We start from the raw sequence: 20,263 nt of genomic DNA, 5'->3' as shown, positions 1-20,263 counted from the left end.
AATGAAAGGGAGGGGTAAGGACTATGGTATGTATGAATTTTTTTCTGTGTTCTTTTTATTTCTTCTTCTGAATTGATGCAAATAATCTAAGAAATGATGATGATGATGATGAATATGCAACTATGTGATGCTATTGTGAATTACTGATTATATATGTTGAACGGAATGATCGTATGTTAAGAATGTTTGGGTTTTTTTTTTTTAATTTAAAAATTAACAAAAAAAAAGAATGTACAGGAGATAGGCATGCATTTCCCCTTTTTTCCATGTGCTTTTAAAAAAAGAAGTTTCCATATAAAAGATCCTAACTTACAAGATAGTAAGAAATTGCTTCACTCAACCATTTAACCCACTTTGAGATTTAGATGACTTCATTCTAAGACAGTTCCAGCTTTGGACTTCCATGCATTCTCTTCCATGAATAACTTTATCTTAGACTTCTAGGATAATGAAATATGCATAAAGCCATGCCTCCATGAACACTGTTTGATTCTAACTGAAGTATTATTTTCGGTGCATTAGTGACATGTGAAGAACACTTAAAAGTTCCAGGTGCGGAGAGCTATCTCACCTTCTTGTTTCAGGCTGCCTTCCTCACTGCTGGGTTTGTGGTGGCAGGTTCTTCTCTTTTGATGACCCATTTTAGTCATAAAGAGGGTGCTCAAAAAGTAACTTCTTAGAATTGTGAAATTACTCAGGAAAAAAATATGAAATGACCCAACCACTGGATTTAAATTTACCTTTTTTGCTAATTTCAAGTCCTCTATCAAGTCTTCTTCTCCTTGGGAAAGCTCAAAGATTGCCTGCAAGAAATGATAAAAGGCAGTTACTGAACTCTCCCTTTGTTTATGAGACCAAATTCGAAGAGTGAAGTTTCCCACCCTTAGACTCTACTCAAATCCACTTATTTCTGTTTTTCAAAAAGTTAAATTAATCTTCAGCAAATAAATTTAATGGTTAAGACCTGCAAACAAAAAATTTAAAAACCCCAAACCTCAAACAAGAAAAGCAAAAAGATTTTGCAAAACTTCTGTATAATGTGTTTCTCTTCTCTCTTTGTGGAAAAAGAGGTTTCATATATGTTTCCAATCCAACAAGTCATCTCCATGTTACAGAACGTTGATGCAGCTGAACAAGAGGGAACTATTCTAGGTAAAATAATTACAATTTGGGCCATGAATTCTTTGTTGTCAGTGGCAATCATAAGAAATGTCAGGGTCTGTTCTCAGCGATGGGTACAGCAGTATTATTAATTGGGCCATCACAGTTTGTTTTCCTTCTACTCAACAGAAGGTGAAGTTTTATTCCTTTTGACCACCTGTTTTGAGCTGGGATTGTTTGAGGAGTCCAATGTTTTATCACTCTAAATGTCTGGCAAAGTTAATTCACTATAAATTACTTCTCAACCCCATGAGGTACAATAAATAAAATTATAGGAGCCATCTGTGAGCAAGGGTTGTAAATGGACCATTTCTAATTTGGCTCTATTAAGCCATCATAATTTAAACAGCTATAATGTGCCGGACACCTTTTTAATTCTCTTCTGAGAGTCTAAACTGTTGGCAAACATTATATTATAGAACTACAAGTCTGTGAAGCAGCCTGGGGACTACCACATTTCTTTCAGGCAATGGGGCGGAAGGCAGCAGGCTTTGGTCTACCCCGCCATGTCCGGTGTTGGTGGAATGAAGGACACTAAGAGTGCAGGAAAACATCAGGCTCAAGGGGAAGGCATGATGACCCTCTCAAAACCCAGGGAACCCTCCAAGTCATGTCCCCCTGTTACTTAATTGTTTTAAATTTTATATTGAGAAATAATTATATACTCTCTAGAGATTGCAAAAATAGTACTGAGAGGGACCTTGCACATAATCTTCACATGATTGTAGTGCATTATCAAAGCTAGGAAGTAGATTGGCACAACCCAATCAGTTAGACTTTACTTAGACCTTCCTCAGAGTTCCTTGTACATCTCTTTTACTAGAGTCCATTTACTCACCCCAGGTGAGGAAATGCACAGAACCCCCAGGAGGAAATACACTACAGTCAGGGGCCTGTGGTGGGCCATACAATGTCACTGTGATGACCAGGGGCATTGGAGAAGGATAAGACCCGGCTTCAAATCCCAGCTCTGTAACTAGGCCAGTGACCTTGCCTGAAAAATTCCTTATCTGCAGAATCAACCCTTCTTCCTCTCACCCTCCCTTGCCTTCCTCCCTTCTGTCTCCCACCCCCCACCCAATATCAGATTGTACAATTTTACATGTACACTGTTAACACTTGAAAAATACAGAAAAGCATAAAAAAGAAAATAAAAAATGATCTATACTACCATCTTGCTAAGCATCAAGATTTTGCCATATTTTTTCCCAGGATATTTTCAGTGCATGTATTGTTTTTTAATGCTTCATTCATATATTTTTCCTTATTCATTTTTTACTAGATAATACAAGGTTCAAAATTGAAAGTGCACCAATGGGCCCGCAGTGTAAGCTTTACCCTTCTATTCTCCTAGTCACCCAGTTCCCCTCCCAGGAGACAATGACGTTACAGTTCTTTGTATATCCTTCCAGAAATATTTAAAGACTTTTATAAGCCAATACAAGCATCTATGCACCCCCACATTTGTTTTACTTTCTTTTTCAATATAAATGGTGAGTCACGCTACATCCCATTCTGGTCTTGCTTTATCCACGCAGCTGTATATCCATGTCAGCACTTCTTCATGTGTTTCTGAGCTGTATGTGTGGATACTCATTAACCAGCCCCCTCATATCAGACATTCAGGATCTTTCCAAATTAGTACTACTGTAGACATTATGGTGAAGAATAACCTTGCACATGCATCTTTTCACCTGTGTAGAGGTGGTCTGGCAGATAAATTCCTAGAAAAGAATGGCTAGGACAAAGAACCGAGAAAATTTTCAAGTACCCCTTTGCTAAAGCCAGTTTTGCACTTAAAAAAAAAACTCCAAGGTTTCACCAAATGGTGCATACGCAGAGGGCTGAGGCTTAGCTCAGTCTGACACAGGGCAAGACCTCTAGAATAGCTAATATTATCATAGCCATTTAGGGCTATTGATTCAGAAAACTGACAGGGAATAAAGTAAACTTAATAGAAAATATGTTTCATACAAGCTGAATAAATTAAAGTTTCAAAAACCGAATATTTAAACATATCTAGAAGTTGCTACCAAAATATGACTAGTGATTATTTTTATTTTTAAAATAAACTCCAGTATCCTAAATAGCCACTTCCTATTCATCTTGTTCGTAAATTCAGATTTCTGGTCAGTTTCTTTTTAAAGTTGGGGACACACCCAGACAGCTGGATACTGGTTTCTCAGTTCCTTCTACAAGGTCTGACACCCCCTTCGGTCTTTCAACAAATGCAATGAAGAATTGATTTGGACACCATAGCACAAGCTCCAGGCTGGCTCTCTCTTGCAGCGTGCCTTTGTTCCAGACGCACCACCAATTCCACCACCCTGGAGCCTACCTCCTGCCGTTTGATTTCCTTGGACGTAAGCATCTGATTGACGCACACATCAAAGGTCTCACTCCACAGCTTGCTGTCTCTTCGCTTCGTAATCGAGGGGGCAGCATTTCTGGACCAGGGTCGGGGGGTGAGGATGTCAGGACGGCTCTCGCTGCGGAAGCTAATGGAGCGCTAAACAATAAGAAAAATAAACTATCATGGGGGCAACAACAACAGGACTTGGTAGATCATGTGAGCATCTTCCTGTTGTTGACAGAACATAAATCATCACATTCTCAAGAAAGAGAGGACACTGCCACAAGGTCTTTCGGAATTGGGGCATTGTCTTGAGCCTGTGTGCTAAGGAATTTTGTACATGGGCTTACAGTATTTCTTCGGTGTGATCTGAATACCAAATGTACTATGGCACAAGCATAAAGGCAGCTCTCTGACAAATGACCTGCTCTATTGTTTTCCAGTGGAAATCTCCCTTTTTCAGGAGAATAAGGGATAACAGTAGTGAATGCTGCCACTTCTCCCTTTTAAGCCCACCAGTACTCCTTCCCTCCTGCTCCTCTCAGAGCAGAATCCCGCTATCCATGGGTAACCCATTCCATGTGGTTTTGGGTAGGCTCACCCAGGCCTGACCAATCAGAGTTCTCCCCGGTTCAGGGATGAGCACAGGATGACATATGCCATATGATTTATGGGAGACAGAAGGGAAGAGTCTTTCTTCCTTTGGGCATGTGTGCTCAAGAGAAACATAAGCCAAAGTTTCTTGCAGTAACTCTCCATGACCACAAGGAAGAATCTGTCTGTTGTAGGAAAGAGTAAAGGGACACACTCAATGAAGGATGGAGGGAGAACAGGGGAAGGAGAGGCTGAGCAAACTTTAACCACACTGAGCCCTTGGATCCCACTGTGCCCAAAGCCAGAAAAACCACCTTCACATGTTCAGTTACATGGGCTAAGATGTTTCCCTTTCTCTACACATTAATCTCAGTTGGAGTTCTATCAACTCAAAAAGTCCTAATACAGATACCACCTTGGCAGCAAATGATATCCACCTTTTAGGTATTTCCTTATTTTCCAAGGGGCCCTGGTGGACTTTGGGGTGGTCTATTGATACAAAGTCTATCCTTGTAGCTGAAACATGCTGCAGTCATGTTTTTACCATGGCAAATATAAATGATCAGGATAAAAGCTTCCATCCTGGAAGATTTCAACACATTTATAGGAAACTTTGCCAAAGTAACGAGGGGTTGCTATACTTAAAACCACACTCATTTAGCAAGTGTTCCCTGCCATGGCTTTCTGTAGTACTCAGCTTAGCAAAGAAGGCCTATTGTAAACTGATCACAGTCTACATATCTAGGATCACCTCTTGCCACTCATTCACGAGTCTAAATTCTCCAGCCATATTAGGCTATCCGCTCCTCTGTAAATTGGTCATGCTTTCCCATCCATCTGCATTTCCCTTAAGCATTCTCCTCTGCCAGAAATGCTTTTCCTTCATTTCCCAGCTGGCTAACACCTAACTGTCCTTAGGACAACTCAAACATCACTTCCTCCAGGAAGTCTTTGCCAATGTTCTCCCAGCTTTGTCAAGAGCAATTTGGACATATCTTTGCTATAGCAATGACCACATTTTATTATACTAATTGCTCACCTGCTCTGAATTATAAACTTACTAAGGGTAGAACCTGATTTTGCATGTGACAGATGAGCCATCATCACTAAAACATTACAAGGTAGCTTCCAAATATTTTGAGACCTGACCACAAAATTTAAGAAAGTAAAGAAAAGTTAAGCAAATAGTATAACATAAGGACATTGTTTAAATAAGTAATTCACCTACTTTATGGAATATTATCTGTCCATTAAAACAATTCTGGGATAATTTAGCAGCTAAAACACTTCCTACTTAAGTCAAAATAAAATCAGCATAGAATTAAAAACAAAAACATGACCAAATATATACTGCATATAAATACTTCAAATGCAATGAAATGGGCAGACTGAAAGTAAAAGATGGAAGCATTAATCAAAAGGAAGTGGCTCTATTAATATCAGATAAAGCAGACTTCTGAGAAAACAGTATTATCAGAGACATAATGGGACACTATATAATGGTAAAAATCAATCTACCAAGAACACATGTATGTACCAAACAATAGAGCCACAAAATATATGAAATAAAAATGATTAGAATTGTAAAGAGAAATAGATAAATGCACAATTATAGTTGAAAACTTCAATACCTCTCTCAAGAATTGATAAAACAGCTAGAGAGAAAATCAGCAAGCATAAAGAACTCAACAACACCATCAATCAATATGCTCTAATCAACATTTATAGAACACTCCACTTAATAGCAACAGAATACCAAATCTTTTCCAGTGTCCATGGAATATACACAAAGACAGACCATATCCTGGGCCATAAAGCAAACTTCAACACATTGAAAAGAACTGAAACCAGAGTGTGTTCTCTGACCATAATGGACTCAAACGAGAAATCAGTAACAAAAAGACAACAGGAAAATGGCGAAACACTTGGATACTACACAACACACTTCTAAATAATTCACGGTTCATAGAGTAAGTCTCAGAAAAATTTTTTAAATGCATTGAATGGAATGAAAAATAAAATATACACAAAACTGCGGGGCACAGCTAAAGCAGTGCTGAGAGGGAAATTTGTATCACTACACACATATATTAGAAAAGAGGTCAATTTTCAAATCAATAATCTAAGCTCCCATCTCAAGAAACTAGAAAACAAAAAGCAAAACAAACCCAAATGTGCTGGTTTGAGTCTGTTTTGTTCCTCAGAAAAGCCATGTTCTTTCAATCCAATGTTGTGGGGGCAGACCTATTGTTGGGTGGGACGTTTTAATTAGGCTGTTTCCATAGAGATGTGACCCTGCTCATTTAAGGTGGGCCTTAATCCGTTTACTGGAGTCCTTTAAGAGAGAGTCATTTTGGAAAGAGCTCAGAGAGAAATGTCCCAGAGAGGCTAAGGAAGGATCCACAGAAACTGAAAGAATCAGAACCAGAGAGAGCCAAGAGAAGAGAAGAGATGAAATCTAGTTTTTGCCCCAGAGAAGCTAAGAGAAGATCCGCAAGATACTGAGAGAAACCCTGGAATCATAATCTGAAAGCAACAGAACCAGGAGCAAGAACCAGCAGACACGGGCCATGTGCCATCCCTGCTGACAGAGGTGTCCCTGATGCCAGCAGCCTTTCTTCAGAGTCAAGGTATCTTCCTCTCGATGCCTTAATTTGGACATTTTCATGGCCTAGAAATGTAAATTTATAACCTAATAAATCCCTTTTGTGAAAGCCAAAAAAAATTAATGAAATAAAATAATCAGCATAAAATTTATACATAATCATGCCAAAAATGCACATGAGCAAAGATAGAAAGAGACCACAAAATCTTCTTGTTTCGTGATAACATTCTATGTGACTTTGTGGTAGTTTATACATTTTTATAATTTAAGAAAAATGAATGGATAAAAAATGCAAAAGGAAATCTCTAAGGGGTTTTGAGGTATTAGCACAACTTTTTGGAAGCAAGAAGTTAACTCTGCTTACAAGTAGCAATAAGAACTGCTCAGGCCACCACAGGCATCTTTGAGCATCTGGGCTGCTTAATGAGCTCATCAGGCATCACTGGACCAGCCCTACTCAGGAGATCAAGAAAATACTTGCACCAAATACGCAGTTCACTAATGGTACCTCGCCAATCATTGTGATCTTTTGAAAATGGGCCCTTATAAGCAGTGACCAGACTAATGCATGTAGAAAGATTCCTGGCACTCAGAATCAATTAACCACAGACACTAAAAGGTCAAAATAGAGCAGTGAGTCATCTCAGTTTGCATTTCTGAAGCCAGTCAGGGTGAGAGTTAAAGAACATAAAGGAAAACACAAAAAAGAAGATTCAGAACGAAAGCACTGCTACTTTCACTTGAGAGAATCAACCACCCATCTCAGTAAATATTTTCAGTTGTTGACCAACTTCAAACTGTCTTCCCCCAACCCAGTGGTTTGAAAGCAATATATGTTAACGTTAAATGCTCAAACATTTCAAAAGTGTATAAAATTAAGTACAAATCCCCCCATTCCCCCCAAGTCAGCTTCCCAGAAATAGCCACTATTAGTTTTGTCCTAGGCCTCTCTAGAACTTTTCTGTGCATTTGCTAATACCTACAGAAAATAAAACATTTTCTCTTTTCCTTCAATAACACTTCTTTCCAATGTCAGAATATAAAACTCATTCATTCATTCTTATAGTATTCCATGATCTTGTTGGACCATAATTGATTTAATTAGTTTCCAAAGTTGTTTCCAGTATCTGGCTTCTACAAAATTGTCTCAGTAAACATCCCTGGTGCATCTGGGCTGTTATTTCTGTAAGGCAGGCTCCTTAAGCAGAATTCCTTAGTCTAAAAAGGATATCAACATTTTAGTGTTTGATATAGACTGCCAAATTGACCTCCAAACAGGCTGTTCAACTTTATAATCCCCAGAGAGCTATGCGTTAGTGCAAATTTTCCACACCCTCATCAACAGGGTATTATCATCAACATGATAGGCAAATCAACTATACCTTAATTTTGGTTTCATGTTTTGAACATAAGGTTGAATATATTTTTATGAATTTATTGAAAAACTTCAGAGTTGCAGATTTTCTTCATGGCAGCTTTGGAAAAGAGAGAGAGATGAGCTGTACTGGGTGAGCTCTATCATTAAGATTTCCTCATTTTGTGTTTCCTGAGTGATTGCAGGGGTCAAAAGTTCACCACCTATCACAGAAAACCTGCTCCGTGCTGGCCAATGCCTACCACTTCTGGAGGGTTCTCTCCAATTCCCATAACCACTCTGTAAGGTAGAGGGCTTATTCCCATTTTACCAATGAGGAAACTGAGGCTCAGGTTGGCTAAAGGACTTGCCCAGGCAGATTCAAAACCAAATCTGTTTGACAACCAATCCTCAGCTGTTTCTACCATGTGGGCTGCCCCTCTGAGTAGTTAATAAATACTTGTTCTATTTGCTTATTGTTTACATTCAAATCATGCATTATGGGGAGGTATCAACAGATGAAACCCAGTACCTGCTTTCTACAAGTTTAAATCTAGTTGAGCAAGCATACATTTGGTCAGTTTTAGGACAAATGATTAAGTGATTCTTTGACCAAATTTCAGATTTATACCTTCAGTTGGTGGGATCAAAACAATCATTTTGCCTTTCCTCGCTCTACACATAAGGTTAGGATTGTGTTGAAAGGAAGAATGCCAAAGGGGCAGTAAGGAACACTGGTCAGGTGTCTGGTGAGCAGCTGACTGGCCCGGGCCATGGAGAGTGTCCACCTCACTGACTGCACACCACCACCTGCCCGCTCCTTGGTACAACTGGGCACAGCTATATGAGAGAACTGGGGCTGAGTTAGGGGGAAGAACATGTGATTGTTGCTAGAATAAAAAACCCGAAGGAAAGAGAGAACAGCAGCTGCATCCCTTTCAGTATCCCAGCCCCTGTCTAACCCTCTTTTGGGTGTATTTTTCCCTATTTTCACCATGTGATATCTCATAGTATTTCTGGTTGATTGTTTTTGTTTCTTACGTGTCTGTCTCCTCTCAATAGAAGGTAAGCTCCTTGAAGGCAGGGATATCTATTGGCTCTGTCAGCCAGCTAACTTAATGGGTAAATGAATAATGTGCTTACTATGTGTTTGGCATTACTATGCGCTTACAATGTGCTGCACTCAAGAGGTAAGGATTCTTATCCCCATTTTACAGATGAGAAAACTTGAGGCTCAGAGAGGGTAATGCTTTGAAAGTCATATAGTTAACTAATGAAACCCTAGACTCAATGGTGAACTTAGAATGACAATCCAGGTTTGTTTTATTTCAGTCCAAAACTCTCCAATTTTTAACCAGTATCTGAATCTGCTTCCCCTACCATGAGATTCACAGGGTGATGAGGTACATGAGTCTTGGTTTATGGCAGGGTTTCTCAGCTTTGGCACCACAGGGTATTTTGGATCAGATAGTTCTTTGTTGTGGGGGCTGTCCTGTGTAGGAGTTTAGCAGCAACCCTGACCTCTAATCACTACATGCCAGTAGCAACCCTCAGCTCAGCTCTAATAACCCACATATCTCCAAACATTGCCAAATATCCCGTGTTGAGATACACTGGTCCACAGTAACCGGGAGAGCAACTGTATAACATGGAAACATATTCATGGATCCTCCCCGCCCCAGGTTTGGGGATTGTAAAGCTGGAATGATAAATGTTCCAGGACAAGTAAGTTTCCATGAGGAGATCTGGCCTAGTATATAAGCCCAAAACCCAAAGCACACAATTGCTGGCAGCTAAAACAACACAGCCATAGCAGACATAGATAATGCAGATGCAGGAAACCGGTCCTCGTGTTTATGCCTGAACTGGGTACATGGAAAAGACACTGCAGGTGCAAGGGACCCATCTGTCAGTTGGGAGACGGCCCTTCACATGTGTCACAGGAAATGTAAACCAGAAGGTTAGAGTACGAGAGGTCACATTTGATTTGTTAACACTGCCTGTTCAGTTGTATGCTCTCACTCATTCTTTTTCAAAAACAGAAGGTCCCTGCAACCAATGACAAAAGGCTCAAAACAAGAGCACTCAAGCTTGGGAAATTCTCTACACTTACCATTCTGATTATATATTGCTATTTTATAGCAAGTAGTTCATTACAAAATGGATTGGAGGTTAGGGTGGGATTGGAGAGGAAAATACACTCCTAAATTGCTATTGTAATGGACTAGACCAAAATGTACAATGGTCAAAGCCAGGAACAGAAAATGTTCTCATACAAGCATCCTGGAGGAGTTTCTTGACTAAGCCTTGATTAGGATGATTAACTTCAATTGAGAAATAAGATTACCTGGCCGTGTGACTTTAGTCACACTGACCCTCAAGTTAATCCTTGGTGAGGCACTTGGCAGTTACTCCTATCTTGCCCTTCCTAATAGATGAGCATTTCAAGTACCAGAGAGTGAAGTGACCGGCACAAGTTAAGTGTTGGATAGGAATTCAGGTCTGTCTTTTGACTCCAAAGTATGGGCTTGGGCTAAGAAGACAGGTTTTGGAGTAAAACTAGAGTGGTTTCACGACAGCTCAAAGGCTAAGGGACCTTGGGCAACCTAATCTTTCTGTGCCTCAGATTCCACATCTGTAAAAAGGGGGCATAATGATAAGCACCTCACAAAGCTGTAGGGATAGTTAAGACTAAGTATGTCAAGGGCTTAGCTTAGTGTCTGGCACATGGTCAGCAGGAAATGGATGATGCTTCTCAATGGTTATTATGCCACCGTCTGCACTGCCATCATTGTTGCTTGTTTCTTTATGCTTGTGTTTATTAGCAAACAGCAGACATGTCTCTGAACTAGTTGCATATTCATCATCATGATCAGTTCTTAGAACATTTGCATCAATTCAGAAAAAGAAATAAAAAGAAAACAGAAAAAAATTCATACATACCATACCCCTTACCTCTCCCATTCACTGATCACTAGTATTTCAATCTACTAAATTTATTTTAACATTTGTTCCCTGTCATTTATTTATTTTTAGTCCATGTGTTTTACTCACTTGTCCAAAAGGTAGATAAAAGAAGCATCAGACACAAGATTTTCACAATCACACAGTCACACTGCGAAAGCTATATCATTATACAATCATCTAACACAGCTCTACATTTTCAGGCAGTTCCCTCCAGCCTCTGTTATGCCTTAACTAAAAAGGTGATATCTATTTAATGCGTAAGAATAACCTCCAGGATAACCTCTCCACTTTGTTTGGAATCTCTCAGCCATTAATACTTTATTTTGTCTCATTTCTCTCTTCCCTCTTTGAGTTGAGAAGATTTTCTCAATCCCTTGGCGCTGAGTTACAGCTCATTCTAGGATTTGTCCCATGTTGCCGTAGAGAGGGGGAGGGCAGTGAGTTTGCTTGTCATGTTGGCTGAGAGAGAGAGGCCACATCTGAGCAACAAAAGAGGGTCTCTTGGGAGTGACTCTTAGGCCTAATTTTAAGTAGGCTTAGCCTATCCTTTGCGGGTTAAGTTTCATATGGACAAACCCCAAGATTGGGGGCTCAGCCAATTGCTTTGGTTGTCCCCACTGCTTGTGAGAATATCAAAAATTCTCCACATGGGGAAGTTGAATTTTCCCCCTTTCCCACCATTTCCTCAAGGGGACTTTGCAAATACTTTTTTATTCACTGTTCAAATCCTTCTGGGATTTACTGAGGCATCACTTTGGACAAACCTACAAAATCTCATAACCTACTCAAGGTTCCATGTACTTATGGTGCTCAATTAAGCTGTCTGCATAAATTATAATAGGAAATGCATTAGTCAAAAAATAAATTTTGTACCAAATAAACATTTTTTGCTTTAGTCTCACACATAAGTTAAAGTTTTAAAATATTAATTACCACCTGTTTTCAACACCCTGCATTATTGACATTCCTTTGTTCTTCCTCATGCAAAACATTTTTAAATTTGTACATTTGGTCACTATCATTATACATTCTAGGCTGAGAAAGCCTTCTTGAACAACACGTAGAAGAGAGAAATGAGACAAAGTTTCAGTGGCTGAGAGTTTCAAACAGAATCAAGAGGTTATCCTAGAGGTTATTCTTATACATTATATAGATATTCCTTTTTACTTTATAGAGTGTTGGACTGGCTAGAGGGAAGTACTGGAACACAGCTTCCAGTAGCCTTCTTTTTTTTTTCCCTTTATTTTTTTTTCTTTTTTTATTGAGGCATAACTAAAGATGATGAAAGACATAAACCTTAACTATATGGTTCGATGAATTTTACATATGTAAGCACCCATGAAACCACTATCCAGTCCAAGATATAGAACTTCTCCAGCATCCCCTTGCATATCCTTCCAGTTAGCAGCCCCTCTGCTCTCCCACCTCCATCATAAAGAGTTATATTTCAGCTGTATTTGTGCTGTCTCTTTCCACACAGTTTATTTTTTATGTGATCAAAATAATCATTCTTTTTATTCACAGTTTCTGGACTTGCTTTCATGTTAAAAACTGCATTACTAACCCAAAGCGATAAAATATTTTACCTCATCCTCCAGTCTTTATCTTTGACTCAAATTTTCTAAATGACTGGTTAGTTGTCCTAACATCATTTATTAAGCAGTAGCCTTAATTCTTGAAGATGATTATATAAAGATATAACTTTCATGATGTGACTGGGTGATTGTGAAACCTTGTGTCTTATGCTCCTTTTATCCAGGGTATGGATAAATGAGCTAAAAAAAAAAAAAAAAGGATAAAAAATAAATAAATAATAGGGGGGATAAGGGGCAAAATAAATTGGGTAGATGGAAATACTGGTGATAAATGGGAGGGAGGGGTAAGGGTATGTATGAGTTTTTTCTTTTTATTTCTTTTTCTGGAGTGATGTAAATGTAAAAAATGATCATGGTGATGAATACACGACTATGTGATGATATTGTGAGCCACTGATTATACATCATGTATGAACTGTGTGTGAAGATTTATCAATAAAAATATTTTTTAAATGTCCAATGGAGATTAGTTAAATAAATTAGAGTATAACTACAACATTGAATATTATGCAGTTGTTAAAATTGTTTTTGAGAAAAGCTTAATGATAATGGGAAAGTCTCACAATGTAGGGTTAAGTGAAAGAGGAAAGATCCCAATTCGAAATACAACAAAATTTTAATGGGATTATGTCCGGATCATGGGACTACGGATGATTTTTATTCTTACCTTCACACTTTTCTACATTTATTTTCCATAACAAATAATATTAATTAAGAAAAACCATAATCAGTAGACAAATGTATACGATTTTGGGCACCAAGTTAGAAGTGGTGCCATAAAAATAAAAGTATAGAATCTGGTTCAGATTAATGCAAATTTTAAAACATGGAACAGCACACCCGATCGATTCATAATCAATAAATGTCAAATCTCAAAGTCCCAATGCATGCAGATATATTTCTGTAGCTGGGAGAGATTCTGAGTAGAATGAATAAAAGCTGAAGAAAATATTTAGTTCAGACATAGAGAAGACACTACAATTTGCTTAGTGTAAGCCAAAAAATTAGGTGGCCTTCCAAAGGCTTAAATCAGGAGGCTGATCTTTTTTTTTTTCATTATAAAAGTTATATCTTTATACAGTTGTCTTCAAGAATCAAGGCTACTGGAACACAGCATAACAGTTTCAGGTACTTCCCTCCACCCACTCTAATACACCATAAACTAAAAAGGGCTGTCTATATAATGCCTGATCATCTTCATTGAGCACTGTGAAATGGCTTTTGCATTATAATGCTAGCGGAGAAATATTCCAAGAGCTGAAATGTAAATGATGGCTCTCTCTGCCACTCAAGGTAAACAAAGAATAAAGAACAGAAGCAAGGTGGAAAGCTCCAGTTCAAAATCTGGTGATTATTTTCAGATTCTGGTGAACTGTAAGCCTTGTTATGACCAAATTTCGACTTTTTGCAAAAGCTTGTCATAAGCAAGGATACTGTGCTAGACCCTTCAAAATCCCACCTCCAGCACTCACAGGCATATGATGTTGGGCAAGTTTTTCAACCTCTCTGAGCTTAAGGTTTCTTCCTTATAAAGTGATGATGAATCCTATGTTACAGAGGAGATGAAATGAAGTAATGAACATAAAGTACTTTACATGGAACCTGGCTCATTGTAAATAACCAACTGGGAGCTGATATTATTAAATTAAAATAAGATGAACTTTAAATTATTAAAAACCAACTATTGCAATGGTTTACTATTACTCCAGGAAGAGTAAAGAACAGCACAGAATCAAAAATCCCTCTTTACATGGAATCCAGGTCACTTCATAGCTACACCCTTCCCTTATGGATCGTAAGGCAGAATGGGTTCTAGTTGTCTCCCCTAAAACACATACACACAAACTGATATTCCATAAGTGAAAAGTAATTTGGGAGAAAAGACTTTTGCCAGTCATAGAAAGTTTGATCCCTTGGACCAAGAGATCAAATTTGAGGCCCTTGGGCAAGACATTCAGAGAGCCCAGGAAATTAGATCAGACATGCTTGGGTATCATTCCTACTTATTTTTCTTATCTACACAGCATAAGTATTCTCACATCCCTCCCTCAAACTTGAAATGTTCTTTCTAATCACCTTTGAGACATTCCAGGTCCAACACAAACCCCTCCACCCGTGACAAGCAGCCATCCTTGACCCCACAGGCCATTAGTAAGCTCGTCTGTGTGCACTCTCTCTCTCCCTCTAGTTTATTTTATTAGATATGATTTTCAAATCTTATACATTTTCACCTGTATGTATTGTGAAGGTAATACATAATTATTTTAAAATTCAGCTGTGATAGAAACATATAATGTGAAAAATGAAAGTGGACAGTTCCAACCCATTTATTGAAGAGTCTATCCCTACTTGACTGGCCTATAATTCTTACGTAATGGGGGAAAAAAAAGAGAAGAACACAAAAAAGAAGAGAATGTAAAAGTCTCTTATGATTGTATTCCAAGAAATAACCATTATTAAGAATTTGACGATATTCATTTCTCCCCTAGGCATATACTAATATGGTACGTCTTATTGATAGGGATACAATGGTTTTGAATTTGCTTTGTTTTTTCCACTTGATAATATATCTTAGAGAACTTTATCAAGTAGATTTTATGATTCTTAAAAGCAGACGGTGTCTGCTTTTTGGTACTGACTATCTTCTAATCAAATCTAGAGCAGATAACACTGTAAACATAATGAATCTCAATAGAGAACACTAATCTCTAACATATTTATGATGCAATGAAATAATTTCCCGATCTAAGGGCCAGAGAATAGAGCAATCAGAGACTAGTTATCAGGAACCCTTCTGTTCCCACAACAGCCTTTGAAGGGGATACAATTAGAGGGAGGAGGATAATTTTCTATTGTGAAGTAGCCCAGTTGAAGAAGGAGGACAGGGATGCATCCCGGGGCAGGCACCCACTGCCAGACTCCAGAGAGAGTCTAAGAACAGCCAGCATCACCCTTTCTAGGAGTAACAGTGATAGCAATAGAAACAGCCAGTTTTTGAGCACATCTTAAGTACTGTACAGTGTCAGGCTCTGGGCATCCAAAGATAAATAAGGGACCATTTTGGCCTTCATGAAAAAGCTGAGGGGCTCTTGCGAAGAGCTGTCTTATCAATATGTCATAGCAAAAGGAAAAATTATGGCAAAAGAGAGGAAGAAATGTAACTACGAGTCTAGATTTAGGATCTGAAAACACAAAAAAGCAATTTGGTCCAAGACAGGCACAAATCTACAATACAGGTCTAACCATAGCTACACCAAATAAATATCTTTAAAGTGTCCACACCCTTTGATCAGAATTCTACTTCTAGGAATATAATCTAAGGAAAGAAAGAAATGTAGATAAACAAGATTTGTGATCAGGTTGTTTAAAACATAATAGTGAAAAAATGGAAACAAATGATCAACAGGAAAGTGGCTAAGCTAACCGGTACATTTGTTTGACAAAATTCTATAAAAGCCCATCAGAAATGGTGTTCATGAAAAATATTTAATGATTCTGATTTTAAAATATGCCTATAGGTATACAGTATAAAGAAAAGATGACTTGGGAAGGAATCAAAATGTCAGAAGTGTTTTGGTAATGGGGAGGTAGGATTACAAATGATGCTTACTTCCTTTTCTGTGCTTCTATATATTTCAATCTTTTTTTTTTTTTTTAACATGGGCAGGCACCAGGAATTGAACCCAGGTCTCTGGCACGGCAGGCGAGAGAACTCTGCCTGCTGAGCCACCAGGCCCACCCACTATGTTTCAACTTTTTAATGATGTGTTATCAGAAAAGAAAGCATGATGGAAGGTACTTCCAAAAAAATAGAAGCACCTTCAAAAGACATTTAATAGGGCAGTGATGGTGGCTCACTGGCAGAATTCTCACCTGCCATGCTGGAGACCTGGGTTCAGTTCCCAGTGCCTGCCCATGCAAAAAAATAAAATAAAATAAAATAAAAAGAGTTATTTAAAACTATAAAAATACCCACAGTCTAAATATCACTAATAGAAGACCAGTTATGTCAAATAAATCATATCAACACATTGGAATAATATTTACTCAGTCCAAAAAGACCATACTTTCTAAGGATAACTGTGATATAATGCTTCTTTTCAGCCAGATATAAAATTTCCATACTGCTCAACAACAAAAAGAGGCTAAAAATAAAGGAATAGAACAATACACACCAGGTGAACTGCAAAGACAAAATAAAATCAGGCAAAAAAAAAAGTGTTAAAATAAAGAAATAAGGACATTTAACTTTGATAAAAGGTGACATGCCCTTAGAGGCTCTAATGGTGACAAACCTTTATGCACTCAGAGGCTCTATTGGTGACAAACCTTTACGCACTCAGCTGCATAGCTTGGAATTATGTGAGGCCAAGACCAATAAAATGCAAGACAAACGGATGCGCCTACAGTCCCCGTGGGTGGCTTTAATGCCAAAGTGAAGAGATCATAGCGTGTAAGTAATGTAGTTGTGCCTAGAATAAACACTGGAAGGGAATTACTAAAATAGTAACAAAATATTGTTTTGGGGTGGAAGGCTATGAATGCTCTTTCCTCTTTCTTTTTTTCTGTATTTTTCCATAAAGAACATATATATATATATATTTTTTTTTTTAGCATGGGTAGGCTCCAGAAATCGAACCCGGGTCTCCAGCATGGCAGGTGGGAATTCTGCCACTGAGCCATAACATCATATATTTTTATAATGAAAAAGAAATGAAGCTCATCTTTAGAGAGAATGGAGGACTATATCACAATGTAATGAGCACGGTATTTCACAGCACGGGCTGGACTCAGCTCAAATGAGTCTGCCAGTCACGTAGCTATGAACTGGGAGAGGAGGGACTCGAGAGCCGATGGCCGGAGGCAAGCTCACCTTCCTTACTCCACACCAGAGCAGAGAGCTCAGCCAGACTTTCCTTTCAGACAGGCCAGGGAGGGGATTTATAGGCCCAGAGGGATGGAGACATCTGTGCTCAAGTCTCCCAGCAGCACTAACCTTCCCAGTCAGCAGACGGAATGCCATGCAGTCAAGCTGTCCCTCCCCAACTCCCACAAATGCCGCCTTTGTGTTAAGGTCTTAGCCCCCAGTCTATATGGGGCACAGGGGAGGCAAGAGGAACAAACCCTGCAGTGTCTTGCTGAACTGTTGCTGCAAGGCCCACTCACATTTGTGACTGGGCTTTTAACCTTCTTGGAAAAGGCAGCCAGCCCAAAGCTCTCCTGACATTCTCCTGTGCTAACCTGTCATCTCCTGGGTAGCCAGAGGAAGGGCTGCCAAGTGTACAAGGATTGATTAAAGCATCATATTTGGGTCTATGTCATCTCTTATTCTATAACAAAAGGAACCCGACCTGAGAGACAGAATTGGATATCTAAAACGATACGTACATCAATAAGATGCTAGGAGCCAGGGAAAAGGAATACTGCACCAGTGAACCAAACTGCTCAGTTACAGCCTGGAGTCAGTTTTGGAAGTAAAAAAGGCATAAAACACACACACACACACACACACACACACACACACACACACGTAAGGAATAAATGACTTCAGGGAAGTGTGGGGCAGCTCCTACACTCCTTGTTTTCTTTCCTTTCCCTTAAGAATGGGCATGAGGGCCATCGTAGGCAAAACAGGAAAGAATGTGAAGTTGACCAACTGAGCATCCTTTTGGAGTCCTCTGCCCCCTCATTCCTCCTCCTCCCTGGGTTACATTAGCAACCTATCCTAGTCTAGCTGGTGAACGAAGCAATGAAGTTAGAGGGCAATTACCAGGAGGTAGAACGGGAAATAACCCTCCAGAACTGGTACTGCAGGAACCAAGGTGAGTCACAGGGAGATAGGTGAGGGGCAAGATAGCATTCTCTGTGCTTTGCAGATCATCCTGTAATGACTAACTTTGCATAAAACCTCAAAAGCATATTTACATTAGCTGAATCCCCAAGGATGCACTCAAAATATAAGAACACTGCTTCAATTCTCTGTGTCTATGTGCATAACCACTATGAATAACTGTTCGGTGTCTGCTGAGTCGTTGCTGCTCAATAAATGGAGCCTGGAGCTAGCTTGATATTTGAAAGAAGTAAATAAAAAATTATTTGCCAAAAAAAATTACTTAAGGTTTTAGAAATCTATTTCTACATGTCAAATCCCTCCCTTGGGCCTGACTTTCTTATCCTTGCTTGGCCTCAGCCTGTTGGATTTCAGACATGGCTTGGATTCTTTCTGTCTCAGTTCCCTAGGTCAATGCAAGTTTCTGAGGTGATCAAATATTTCCTGCAGGATCCCTGGGTTGGGTTCCAGACACAGGAGAAAAGAAATAAAGGTTGCCTGGGAAGTCAAAGGAAAGATTTTGTAGGTGTGACCATGGAGGATCTTGGTTTATATCCGTAAAGCAACATGCAGAAGGAGCTGGGGTTGTGGTGGGAAGGACAGACTTGAGGGAGTTTTCTCTCTAGATAAGGAGCAAAGACACAGAAGCCTATGGGTCAGACAGGCAATGACAGCAAGTGAAGAGACTAGATGTCAGAGGACAACTACCTATTCAGGGCCAGCTCATCACTGCCATATGGGAACACAGGTCCAGCATTGCCAGACTTTCTAATTCCTTGAGAGAAGACAAAAATCCTGATTTGTAGGTGGATTCTTTTGATTTTTAAACATTAGCTCAATTTTTTTCTCATTCTATACATTCTTTATTGTTGAATTCTTTCACAAGAATAGGTTGCGGTGCAATTACAATTTAATGAAGACAAAAGACCTCAAACACTTCCAAAATGGTAACTTTTAATACAATTTTGATTTTCTGAAAAAATTTCCTCCTTAAAACGAGAAAAGAACTAGAAAAGGCAGTAGAGACTTGTGATCCAGAATTCCAAGTGGAATGCTTTCTTTGATATTTCTCAGAAAAACAGCAGATGCCAAGGTCTTCTTATACTGTACATTGCATGTGTGATAGGAGATTTGATGGTTAGGTTTTGGTGTCAACTCTTTAAAAAACACTTTGCAGCCAAATAAAACACTACTTGGGGACCAGATATGACCCTGAATCTACCAGGAAGCTACTTTATCTGGAATGGAGGCACCACAAGGATAGGAAGAAGAGCCTGCTGCACAGTAAAGGCTCACTCAGTGCTTATGACATGAGTGAGGGTTTTCCCAGGCCAGAGGGTGGAATGTCTTGGGAGAGGCAGTGCTGGGGTTAAGAAGTGATGAGAAGAGATGACTGGTGACATGGAGGTTCCATAATCAAAGGAAGAACTAACTAGAGTGAACATGAGCCATAGTCACTGGGATGGAGAGAAAAGGGTGAAATGTAGTAAATGGGTTAAATAATTTTCAAAAAGCAGAACTTAGCAAAAGACCAGATGTGCAGGACTAGGGCAATGATGAATCTTCCAGGGGAAGCCTGCAATGAACTTGTCCTGAGGGCTGAGGACTGGTCATGAGGGAGAGAAGGAAAACACATTTTTCTTTACTAGCTTCAAAGCTCTTCATCTGGTTCCCCCACACGACCTTATTTGCTTTCTCCTCGCATCTCCCACAAAAGGGAGCAGAGGAGAATCAGGAGCCCAGAAACCCAACCAGGTAGAGAAAAATAGAAACTATAACTAATTAGGAGAAACTGTTAGTAAAT

General features: G+C 39.2%; 1 protein-coding gene across 12 annotated transcripts in view; it reads right to left on the bottom strand.

The window, feature by feature from the left end:
• ARHGEF3 (Rho guanine nucleotide exchange factor 3) overlaps positions 1 to 20,263 on the bottom strand; it is a 390,935-nt gene that overhangs the window by 24,740 nt on the left and 345,932 nt on the right. For all 12 annotated transcript variants that reach the window (XM_077128939.1, XM_077128938.1, XM_077128936.1 and 9 more), the window contains 2 exons: positions 3,500 to 3,670; positions 741 to 803 (listed from right to left, as the gene is read on the bottom strand). In XM_077128939.1, coding sequence (XP_076985054.1) covers positions 741 to 803; positions 3,500 to 3,670 — 234 coding nt within the window. The remainder of the gene's footprint in view (positions 1 to 740; positions 804 to 3,499; positions 3,671 to 20,263) is intronic.

Source organism: Tamandua tetradactyla, chromosome 15, assembly GCF_023851605.1.
Source record: "Tamandua tetradactyla isolate mTamTet1 chromosome 15, mTamTet1.pri, whole genome shotgun sequence".
Lineage (NCBI taxonomy): Eukaryota > Metazoa > Chordata > Mammalia > Pilosa > Myrmecophagidae > Tamandua > Tamandua tetradactyla.
This window is presented reverse-complemented; position numbering and strand designations above follow the sequence as displayed.